The sequence below is a fragment of the Thamnophis elegans genome, unplaced genomic scaffold (genome assembly GCF_009769535.1).
Source record: "Thamnophis elegans isolate rThaEle1 unplaced genomic scaffold, rThaEle1.pri scaffold_46_arrow_ctg1, whole genome shotgun sequence".
In the NCBI taxonomy this organism is placed as follows: domain Eukaryota; kingdom Metazoa; phylum Chordata; class Lepidosauria; order Squamata; family Colubridae; genus Thamnophis; species Thamnophis elegans.
The window spans coordinates 392908-404836 of NW_022473897.1; the positions used below are offsets into that span (position 1 = coordinate 392908).

Here is an 11929-nt window from a genome sequence, read left to right on the forward strand (position 1 = left end):
AAAATGAAATGTGAATGATAAAAATTAAAATATTTTAAAATTATTTTAAATATTCAAATTGAATATTTGATTCGGCCCCTGGTGAACTGTCCTTTGATGAGTTGTCCCACAATGAGTTGACTGTAACAAATTGGTTGAGGCTACATGTCCCATTCTGCTATGTAATTGCACATACTGTATACTCTCTGGCTTAAATGTATTCTTGGAGAAATTATCATCCACATATGTAAAGAAAGATGATTTATAATTTTCTTTTCATTAACTGATGCTTATCGTTCAGTTCAGGTCTAATTACAATGATAAAACACTTGGGAAAAAAGATACACACTAATAATCCAGCACTGGAGGAGATCATGGAGAAGATCTCCACAGCCAACATATATTTTCCCCTAGTGCTTAAATAAGTTGGAACAAAGCAAAGCCAAACACTGCAAAAGACCAACATGCTGAAGGTGATGAATTTGGCTTCATTGAAACTGTCAAGTAACTTCCTAGCTAGAAAAGCAGCAGAGAAGCTGATCATAGCCAGGAGGCCCATAAATCCCAAAACGCAGTAGAACATGATCGATTCCTCATTGCACTCCAGGATGACTTCTTCAGACATTGACTTCATATCAACATCTGGGTATGGTGGAAAAATTGTCCACCATACTATACAAATAGTGGTTTGAACAAGGGAGCAGGAAAAAAGAATAAAAGTGACCATTCTTCCACCCACCCATTTCCTCATTTTGGAGCCGGGTTTGGTGGCCATAAATGCTAGAACCACTACAAAGGTCTTGGACAATACACAAGAAACTGCCACAGAGAAGATGAGCCCAAAAGCTGGTTGACGAAGCAGACACAGAATTTTGTTGGGTCTCCCAATAAATAGAAATACACAAAGGAAGGAGAGTAGGAGAGAAACAAGGAGCGTGTAGGTGAGATTCCGGTTATTGGCTTTGACAATGGGAGTATCTTTATGTTTAATGATAATGTTAAGCGCCAAAATGGTCTTAAAACAAAAACAAAGAGAAAGAGCAGTAAGACAAATCCCCACGGGTTCTTCATAGGATAAAAAGCTAATCTGCTTTGGAAGGCATAAATTTCTTTCAGGGTTTGGATAATGATCGTCTGGGCACAGAGAGCAATCAGCCATGTCTGAAAAAGAACAAAAAGAGTTGTATATTCTGGATTATACAAACTGACATACTAAACCCTTAATTTATTCTCCATTTCGATCTTGAGGTGGCAATTGTTACAATTACAATAGGTACTATAACCTTATCCCCATTATATCTTGAATCTCCCTACCCTTCTCCTTTGATATTTTCCCCTCTGGACATGGAAGACAATCATAGCAGCAAAATGACTTCTCTTCTTTTTTGACCTTGCTGTATCCTTCCTGACAGGGGTCGTTACATAAAGAACAAGGTGGTGCCTATCAATAAATAAATAATAATATTTTTGCTTTAGGAAAATAAACGCAAAGAAATATTACAATTATAACACTCATACAACTTAGTAGGGTTTCCCTTCACGCGGTACGAACTCCAAGCATGGGCATAAAACCAGAGTTTTAGGGTCCTAGAAAAGGCCAGCATGATTGGGGCCATCTTGACCTCCAGAGACAGAAATTCCAGTTGAGGGGTATTAGAGGAGAAATGGGACATTTTATAGGCTTTAAGCCTTTTTTTGCTGATGGAGCCTGAAGCATATTCCTGGCTGGGTTGGATTGCAATACCTGGGGAGAGATGATCTCTCAGGTAACCGTGTTCTAATCCATGAAGGGTTTTAAATCTGACACCAGCACCTTTAATTGCACATGACAGCACACTGGCAACCAAATGAGAATAGAATAGAATAGAATAGAACAAATTTGTCATGTTATAACCTAGCGGACAATGACTAGATCCATAATGGCCTACCTATGGCACGCATGTCACAGGTGACACACAGTGCCCTCTCTGTGGGCCCATGAGCCATTGCCCAGTTCAGCTCCATCATGCATGTTCATGAACCTCCCACTGGACAGCTGGTTTTTGGGTCTTGACCGTGCATGTGTGGGGAGCAGGGTGCATGCGGGAGACACATGCACATGCACAGGGGGTTGGCATCATGCAGGGAAGCCACACACATCTATCTGTGGCACGCATCTATCTGCAGGCAGGGGAGCCTTTACCCCAACTCAGCTCCACCATTCATGTGCACCTCCCACTGGGCAGCTGGTTTTTGGGTCTCTGCCCCACATGTGCCGGGAAGTAGTGCACATGTGGGAGACATGCGTACATGCAAATCCGGTTAGGGGTCACACAGGGAAGTCACACATTGCTGTTTAGGGGCAGTGTATGCATAGGTAGATGGACACATTGCATCATGGGTGCATGCACATACACTTTTGGCATGCAACAACAAAAACATTAGCCATCACTGGATTAGATGCTCTGTTGCATTCTGCTCTAGTTAAAACTTCTGAACTCTCTGTTAGTTAAGCTCCCCGTTGGGAGAGTGAATACGTTCAGCAAAGTGTTGTGAGAGTTGTGTTGGAGAATACACAAACCAGCATGCAGAGACACTGCAGTTTAAATAGGCTTTTACTTTTGTGGAAATAGAGGTCTCAGAGTCCATCAAACAGTCCAAGTCATACACGGATAAGTCAGTCAGTAGTCAATGTCTTTCAGTTAAGGGATAATCCAAATAACATAGTCCAGTATCATATAATAAGTCCAGTAAGCAAGGTTTGCTAACAGTTGCAAAACTTACAATAGCTCACGGCACTCAGATCTGTTCAGCCCATCATCTATTCAAACACAGAGAGAGCTAACAGTCATTCTGGCTCCCTCTTATGGCCGATTGAGGAAAACAGCAACCAATCACATTTTACAGTATGGTTTAAAGAAACAGTTACAACATTGTTACATGATTTATATATTGCCAACCTAACCGTTAGAATTATATTCCTAACACTCTCTTCAACGGCAGCTCCATGTTATGGCATCCATGACCTCCATATGAGAGGTCACAAGGGAAACTGTGAGAAATATTTCTATACCAAATATTTGAAATATAAACATCTATTTTTAACTTTTTCCCCATGAGATTTTTAAAGGGTTTAACCAAGAGATGGTGCTATGAATTTTCCATCAATAGAGAGACATTTTATGTTGTATAACTGAAGGCAGAGAAACTAAAATTCATACATCTAACCTGAAGAAATCCTACTGGCCATGTGATGGAATCCACAGATATATTGAAGAATGTGTCAGATAGAGCTGTTGGATCTATTCTTCCAACTTTGACCCTAATAAAGGACTGGTTTGGGAATGTTGATAATATCAAATCCACCAATGAGTTCTCCATTTTTGTCAAAAGTGATCTTTTCACCAACACTGTTGTTGAATGAGACACTTCTTAGAAAGGGATGAAGCTACAATACATGGTAGAAATAAAAAGAGGGAAGAGAGGGAGGTATTATACTGGATATTGCTAGTTTGATTTTATTTATTTTAGTTGTAGATTAGGACCAAACAAATAGTACAACAATCATTTGGAAACAAGAATAGAAGGAAAAATTAATAAATACAATAAAAGGAATGAAGCTATAATATATGATAGAGATAACAAGAGAGAGGGATTGAGGGAGGGATGGTGGGTGGGAGGGAGGGAGGGAGGAAGGAGTGTGTATACTGGATATTGTTTGCTTTTATCTTAATTATAGATTAGGACCAAACAAATAATACAACAATCGTTTGAAAACAAAGCAGAAGCAAAATATCATATTCCTACAATAAAATCTAAATGTATAAACATAGAATTAAAAAATGAAACAAAAACAAAATCTGCAAAATTACACTTTGTAATGCAAATAATATATACATAAACCTTGATTTTGCTCACAATCACCTCACTAAGAGGTTGTTTGTGTTCAATCAAAATTCAGATATAGAAAAAGGCTACAATGAAATGTTTACCTCAGGTCCAACTAGTAAGGAACAATCATTTCTATTTCTAGAAACAGTTATTTTTAATTTGTTCTATTGCCTGGCAATGGTGTTTCAAGTGGGGAAATATGTACTTGTGTCTTAAAGGTGACCCAAAATTTCAACTTCCTCCCCACCAAGTTATTTTACTATGTTACAGAATATTCCCTATATATAGTTAGAAAGTAGGGCATTATAATAGGCAAGTTGTTCTAGTGCCTTTAGGGTCTATCAATAAAGTGCATAATGTGCAGATGTTTCTGTTCTCTTAACAAATTTTTTTCATTACAATCTTTATAAATTTGATAATTTCATCAAGACTTTTTCAGATGGCAATTGGAGCAAATATTTATAAGATACACTAAAGCACTTGAAATAATCAGATAAATTAATACTTTCCATGAATTTCCTAAATCCATAAATCACATTCTTAAACCATGGTTGTTTTCTACAAACATGACGCATTATTCAAGGAAAAACAAGAGTAAATCTTACCAAATATATTATAATAATGAGAACAGAGAATGTAAAAAGAACACATCCAATATATTTTCTGTTTCCTTCTAGAATAAACAGGAGTTAACAAGGATCCATAAACAATATAGCACAATAGATTTTAGTGGCATAAAAGCAGAGTCTGATTGGATTCGACAGGAAGTTCTCCAGCTGGAAAGAAGTGGGGAATGTGAGCTCTGAAGAGCTTCACATGAACCCTGTCTGACAAACTTACTCCGGTGATCCTTGTTCATATCAGAACTTCCCTGGAGGATGGAGATGAAGGAGGGCAGCATCTCACTAGACCCAGAGGGAGGCAACAGGTCCCTCGTAGGTCAGAGATTTGCCTTACGAAACAGAGTGGGGGCGGCAGCCTGCAATATGGCTGACAAGATGCTGACTTCCCATCTAAGAAAATGAACAGGAGGGTGAGGAAGAGATGAAAGACCGGTAAGAAAATTTATCTAACCCACATCCATAAATCAAACCTGGTAAAGGCAAAGAAATCTTGATGGTTAGATCGGGATTTTCTCTAAAAGAAAGAAAGAAAGAAAGAAAGAAAGAAAGAAAGAAAGAAAGAAAGAAAGAAAGAAAGAAAGAAAGAAAGAAAGAAAGAAAGAAAGAAAAGGAAAATGGAGGGTTGAAACACCAGCCCCTCCCCAAAAAAGCTATTTTGCTTGAAACAACTTCAGATAGAAAAGGAGAAAGCAGAGAAGTGAGAAACCCACTCAAATATAAACTCTAAATTTGATTTGGATTTGAAATAGAAACCAAACATTCTGAAGGATTTACTTCGCTTTGAATCAACTCCAAAAAATCAAGAAAAAACAAACACTTCTTCTCACCGATAACTGATAACCTAACCTTGACTGTATGGGAAGTTTTAATTAACCAACTGCCATAAATCAGCATTTGGAAAAGCAGGAGGCAAAACAGAAACATACCCGAATCTGGCTGTTTGCAAGTTTGTTCCAATTGATACATTTTGAGCAGCTGTGGTTGTCTGGAAGGTGGCGGGGAATGAATAATTACAGAGTCAAGAACTGGGAAATGTGAGGATTTTTTCCCTCTCTTTCATCCTTTTTTTTCTCAGCAAAAGATTAAGATGGCCCCGGTTTTTCTTCTGGTCTCACAGTAGATGAAATTTAAGGTGGACCAGAACCTCAAAATAAGACTTGTATAACTAACTGCAATTTTGGAACTGGACATTAAGAAAGGACAAAAGACCAAGATGGATCCTATTCCCCTTTCCCACGGCAGCTGAAGTAGATAAATTTAAGGTGGATCAGAACTCTGAAATAAGAACTGTATAACTAACTGTAACTTTGGAACTGGACATCATGGAAAGCTGGGGATTTGAAGAACTACGTGAAATTATAAAAAAATACATAAATCATTAAAATCAAGCCTAAATAGAATTCTGAATCCACAGAAGCAGATATCTAAAGAAGAATTCAAAGAAGAAGGGGGGCAAGACAACAAAGGGATAGAAATGGAGGGAAATGAAAAGCAGACAAAGAGCTCCATTAGTCTGGGCAGTGGTATATGGATAACTGTAAAAAGAGGAGGTGTCCCAACAAAAGGGAATAAAAAAGCAGATAAAAGAGGTTGAGGTTATTAGTGGCATAAGGAAAATTGAAGTAGGAGGTTGTGCCCCAACAAAAAGAAATATAAAATATCCTTTTGATGGTGGCCTGGGGAAAATTGAAGAGAGTGGATGTGTCAAAAGAATGAAAAGGAAGAAGACAGGAACAGAGAAGTGGGACAAAAGACTTACTAGGAAAAAAATAGACAACTAGAATATGAGAAAATCTAAAGCTAAGGATTTTATTCCTAAATATGACAATAAAATGGAGTTGCTAATTGGTTGAATATAATAATGGAAAGATAACTAAACAAAGGTTAAATATATGGAATATGGATAAATATGATATTGATATGGGGAGGTTGTAAAACAGAGGTTTGTGATTCACTTTTATACATGATAATTAAACTGAGTTGTGAATTGACTGAATATGACAATAGAACAACTAAGCATGGGTTAAAATATATGAAACATGGACATATATAGAATTTTTAAGATGATGAATAAAGTGAGATGTTTACCTCTGTTATTCTTTATAATAGACTACGGGAATTGTAATGGACATTGAACAGCGAGGATTGCCATTTATAGACAATTAAGGGTAATCTAATCTAAGATATGGAAAATGGAGAGGGAACATGAAATGCACCTACAATGGAAAACTATTGAGATTTAAAGACAGAATCACTAACTGGGGGTACGTAAGGATGTATAATTATATAATAGATAATGATGAGAATAGCTGGGAATTGTAACCAGGAATACATCGCAGCCAAAATTAGGCTGGGGGAGGGGGTATTAAAAGTACAATGACTATATATGTATTGTTTTTTGTTCTATTTTTTTTAAAGGAGGAGAATACATGTTAAAATTAAATATGTATATTGAAAAGGAATTATAAATACTATCAACATAAAATGGAGCTTGCTCAGAAGCTGAAATACACCAAGTAAATGAGATGAAGAGTGGGAAATAGAGGAGAGAGGTAAGGGAAGAAGAGAGGGATAGGAGAGAGGGCAAGGGGGGGAAGAGGAGAAGAGAAATGAGGAGTGGAAAGGGGAGAGAGGAAAAGGAGAGAGGAAGGGGAAGTAGAGAACAGAAGGATGACAGAGGGAAGAAAGGAGGTAGGGAGGGAGGGGAAGGAGAAAGGGAAAAGAAAGTGATGGATAAAGTACAAATATGGTGTATGGAGAGCAGAAGAGCCAATAATTGTTTTTGGGAGTTGATGGTAAGATGAATTGATGTAAACATTTAATAATACAGTATTATGTTGGCTATGTAATAGTATACATGTGATTATATGTTATGAAAATGAAAAAAACAAAAAAAAATTATAACAAAAAAAGCAGTCTGGTTAAATTAAAAAAAATTGACTTTTGAGTGTAGAATAAACCTGGCAATGAGAAATAATGAGCAGAAAAGCAATGCAAGGGAGCCTTAATAGAAGGTCGATGATGAGATTCAAGAAGAATGCCTTGACAAGTTGGCATACAAAAAGGTCTGTATGATTCACTGCAAACATTCCAATCAAATCTTCTAGAACAAAAGGTTACCAAGACTCTGATCCAGAATGTAATGGAGAGGTAGAGGACCATCTCCTTCCCTCTACTTATAGACTCATAAAAAGTACTGTGATTTGACACTACAGATATAATTCATTCCTTTTCATTTCAGCGGACCAACATGCCAGAATTATTATTTTTTTTTTTTTCTCTTTGAACAGAACTTTTTTATTTTTTCTTTGAAAAAAAAAAAACACAAATATGTCATTTGTCAATCATTAAAACATTGAAGTACAATTTTTTGTTGTTGTGTGTACCCCTCCCTCCCTCCACCCCCCCACCCCCCCTCCTCCTCCCCCCCCCCGACTTCCCAGAACCCGTACCCGGTATGGATTTTTAACTAACACAGTCTAAAATCTATTGAGAAAAAAGAAATAAAGAAATTAATGACATTCTAGATTGACCTTAGCTTCTTCTTACTGAACTAACTTTTAACAGTTTAAATCATTTCTGATCTTAAGCATAGGCTAACTGGAATTTCTTAGTCCCGTATTTATTTTGTATATAGTCAATCCATTTTTTCCAGTCTCGTTTATATCTCTCATTTGAATGATCTTTGAGATATGCCGATATTTTAGCCATTTCCGCTAAGTTTGTTACTTTCAATGTCCATTCTTGGATTGTAGGCAAGTCTTCCTTCTTCCAATATTGCGCCACCAACAGTCTTGCTGCAGTTATCAGGTGCAAAGTCAAATTGGTCTCTACCACTGTAAAGTCAGTACATATACCTAGTAAAAATAACTGAGGACTAAACTTTATCCTTCTTTTAAAAACATTTTGCATGACCCACCATATTTTTATCCAAAATGCCTTAACCTTTTGGCAAGTCCACCATATATGATAATATGTAGCATCGAGAGAACCACACCTCCAACATTTAGGCTGTACATTCGGATACATAGAAGCCAACTTTTTAGGATCTAAATGCCATCTATAGAACATCTTGTAAAAATTTTCTCTCAGATTTTGAGCTTGTGTAAATTTCACATTTCTTACCCAGATTCTTTCCCATGTATCCAACATTATTGGTTCCTCAATATTTTGAGCCCATTTTATCATACAATCTTTAACTAATTCTGTTTCTGAATCCATCTGTATTAATACATTATATATCCTCTTTATATGCATTAAGCTTTGATCTCTTATTTGTTTAAACAGATTATCCTCAACTTGAATAAAACCAATTTTTTGATCTATTTTCCACCTAGCCTGTAATTGCCCATACTGGAACCATGTTTGAACTACCTTGTCCTCTTTTAATACCTCTAAAGATTTTAATTGTAATACCCCCCTTTCCGAGGTAAGAAGCTGTCTGTAAGTAATTCTGTCCTGTTTTTGTGCTGTATTCATATTTTCAATTGCGTGTCTAGGAATTGCCCACATGGGTATCTTGTCATTTAATTTATATTGGTATTTCTTCCAGACCCGCAATAAAGCATTTCTTAAAATATGACTTTTAAAGTTCTTATCCAATTTTTTGTTGAATAACAGGTAAGCATGCCAACCAAATAGCAGATCGTGTCCCTCTATGTTCAATATTCTATCATTGGTTAAGTGAATCCAATCACTAATTACAGATAATGCCACTGCATCATAATATAGTTTTAAATTAGGTAGTTTCAATCCTCCTCTCTCACGTGCATCTTGCATTATTTTCATCTTTACCCTCGGCTTCTTTCCTGCCCACACAAATTTGTTAATACCCTTCTGCCATTCTAAAAGGTTCGCATCTTTTTTTAGTATAGGTAACATTTGGAAGAGAAATAAAAATTTTGGTAGAATGTTCATTTTCACTGCCGCTATCCTACCCAGCAAAGATAGGTGCAATTTCTCCCATTTTTTCATCTCTGTCTGTATGCTATGCCAAAGTGGTTCATAATTATGCTTATATAATTTCCCATTTGAAGTTAAAATGTTAACTCCAAGATATTTGACTTTTTTAACTACCTCACATCCTAGCATCACTCCTAATTCTTCCTTTTGTTTAATATTCATATTTATAGCTAATATTTTGGTTTTTCCTAAGTTTATTTTAAAGCCCGACACTTGACCATATTGATTAATCATATTCATTAAAACCATACTGGATTCCTGCGGTTGTTCCAATATTATAACCAAATCATCTGCAAAAGCGCGGACTCTATATTCTTGCTGCCTAATCTTGATCCCTTTTAAACCATCCAAGCCCCGTATTTTATTCAACAATACTTCCAAAGTTATAATAAACAATAATGGGGACAAAGGACAGCCCTGTCTTGTACCTTTTCCAATTTGAAAAGAGTCTGTTAGACTTCCATTGACTATGATTTGTGCTGTTTGCTGTTGGTATATTGCTTTAATTGACTGTAAAAAATTATCTCCTATCTGCATTTTTTGGAGTATCATCAACAGAAATTGCCAGTTAACTCGATCAAAGGCCTTCTCAGCATCCAAAAATATAAACGCAGCAGGGATCTGGTTGTTCTTTCCCAAATATTCTAATGCATTAATAATTAATCTAACATTACTTTTCATCTGTCTCCCTTGTATAAAACCTGTTTGGTCCGTATGTATCAATTGTTGAATGACCAACATTAACCTGTTTGCTAATATTTTAGTAAAAATTTTATAATCTACATTCAGTAATGAAATAGGTCTATAATTTTTGGGTTGAGTAGTATCTTGATCTTCTTTGGGTATCAAAGATATAAACGCTGTCTTCCAAGATGGAGGGACTTTACCTTCCGTTTGAATCATATTAAATAATTCTCTAAGAGGTTCTACCATTTCTAACTGTAAGTTTTTATAGTAAACCGCTGTCAAGCCATCTGTACCTGGTGCTTTCCCTGACTTTAATTGCTTAATTACCTGCAGGATTTCCCCCGAGGTTATTGGTTGATTCAATTTTTGCCTGTGTTCTTCTCTAACTGAAGGTATTTTCTCTTTGTCTAAATATTTGTCTATGTCTAAACCATTAATTTTATCCCCTTTATACAGTTCTGTAAAAAATTCCCAGAAAGCCTTTTGAATCTCTTCCTGTTGAAACACCTCCTTCCCTCTATAAATCAGTTTAGATATATTTCGAGTTTTCCTTTTTTTCCTAATCTGATAAGCTAACCATCTGCCAGGTTTGTTTGCATTACAAAAAGTATTGTGTTTTGCATATAATAGATTAGTGGCCACCTGGTCAGAGATCAACATGTCAAATTGAGATTTTAATATGTTAATAGCTTCCTTAACCTTTGTATCGTCTGGGTTCATTGTTAACTCCAGCTCTTTTCTCTTAATTTCCTCTTCCAGTTCTGTTCGTTTTAACCCTTGCTTATTTCTATGTGTTTTATTTATATTCATCAAAACTCCTCTCATATACGCTTTGCTTGCGTCCCATACAAATTCCATAGATGTACCCTTATTCATATTCAAAACAAAATATTCAGATAATAATTTTTTACAATCATTAATATACTTTTCATATCTAAATAAGTTTTCATTCAATCTCCAAGACCTTCTTGCCTGCACTACCCTTCCCAACTCCATCCAAACTGGGTTATGGTCCGAAAGGATCCTAGCTGCAATCTTTGTTTTCTTGACCCTAGAAAGCAAATCATTAGTGGTTAGAATAAAATCAATCCTTGAGAGGGATTGATGCCTGTCCGAGAAGAAAGTGAAGTCACATTCCTCTGCATTTCTTTCTCGCCAAATATCTCTCAATTCAAAATCATCCATAATGTCAAAGAAAGATTTGGGTAACTTTGCTCGCATCTTGGTATTTAGGCGGGAAATCTTCTTATCTTTCTTAGTGTCTATCACTCCATTCCAGTCACCCAATAGTATACAGGAACTATAGTCCCATTGTACTAATTTAGCATGAAGATTTCTATAGAATCTATCTTGCTGTTGATTGGGAGCATAAATTCCCAAAAGTAATGTCTTTTTCCCTTCTAAGATTAAGTCTAAAGCAATATATCTTCCGAAGGGATCTGCTTCTATTAATTCAGCTTTCATGTCTTTTCTTAAGTATACAACTATACCATTCTTCTTTTCCATAGCAGAAGCTACAAAATGTTGACCAAGTTTTGAGTTGATCAAATATTTTTGATCAGTTGATTTGATATGAGTTTCTTGCAAACAAATTACATCGTTCTTAAACTGTTTGAGATAATGAAATATTTTCTTCCTCTTCTGTGGAGAGTTCAGTCCGTTGACATTCCATGTTAAAATCTTAGTTGTCATCTTTGGTTGGTTGAAGCATTTTTAGAGCTTCCTGCACGGCCTGTTTAACCTTAGGTCTAGCTCCTCCCATTGCTTCCAGATTTGTTGTTGTAGATCCTTGATCGATGGCCGATGAT

The 11929-nt window shown here is 36.2% G+C and overlaps 1 protein-coding gene across 1 annotated transcript; it reads right to left on the reverse strand.

Moving 5' to 3' along the window:
- Positions 1–241: 241 nt before the first annotated feature.
- Positions 242–1595, reverse strand: LOC116523565 (vomeronasal type-2 receptor 26-like). Its single transcript, XM_032238669.1, has 3 exons — positions 1521–1595; positions 1294–1420; positions 242–1140 (listed from the first exon to the last, which is right to left on the reverse strand). The coding sequence occupies exons 1-3, from the start codon at positions 1593–1595 to the stop codon at positions 242–244; spliced, it is 1101 nt and encodes a 366-aa protein (XP_032094560.1).
- Between the last annotated feature and the right edge of the window lie 10334 nt (positions 1596–11929).

What these genes read in the sequence shown, in the direction of transcription:
- LOC116523565 (XM_032238669.1), bottom strand. Translation starts at nt 1,595, where the DNA reads ATGGCCCCAATCATGCTGGCCTTTTCTAGGACCCTAAAACTCTGGTTT. An exon ending in ATGCTTGGAGTTCGTACCGC is followed by an intron (nt 1,421 to 1,520) that starts GTGAAGGGAAAC and finishes ATTTATTGATAG; the next exon opens with GCACCACCTTGTTCTTTATG. An exon ending in GAAAATATCAAAGGAGAAGG is followed by an intron (nt 1,141 to 1,293) that starts GTAGGGAGATTC and finishes GTTCTTTTTCAG; the next exon opens with ACATGGCTGATTGCTCTCTG.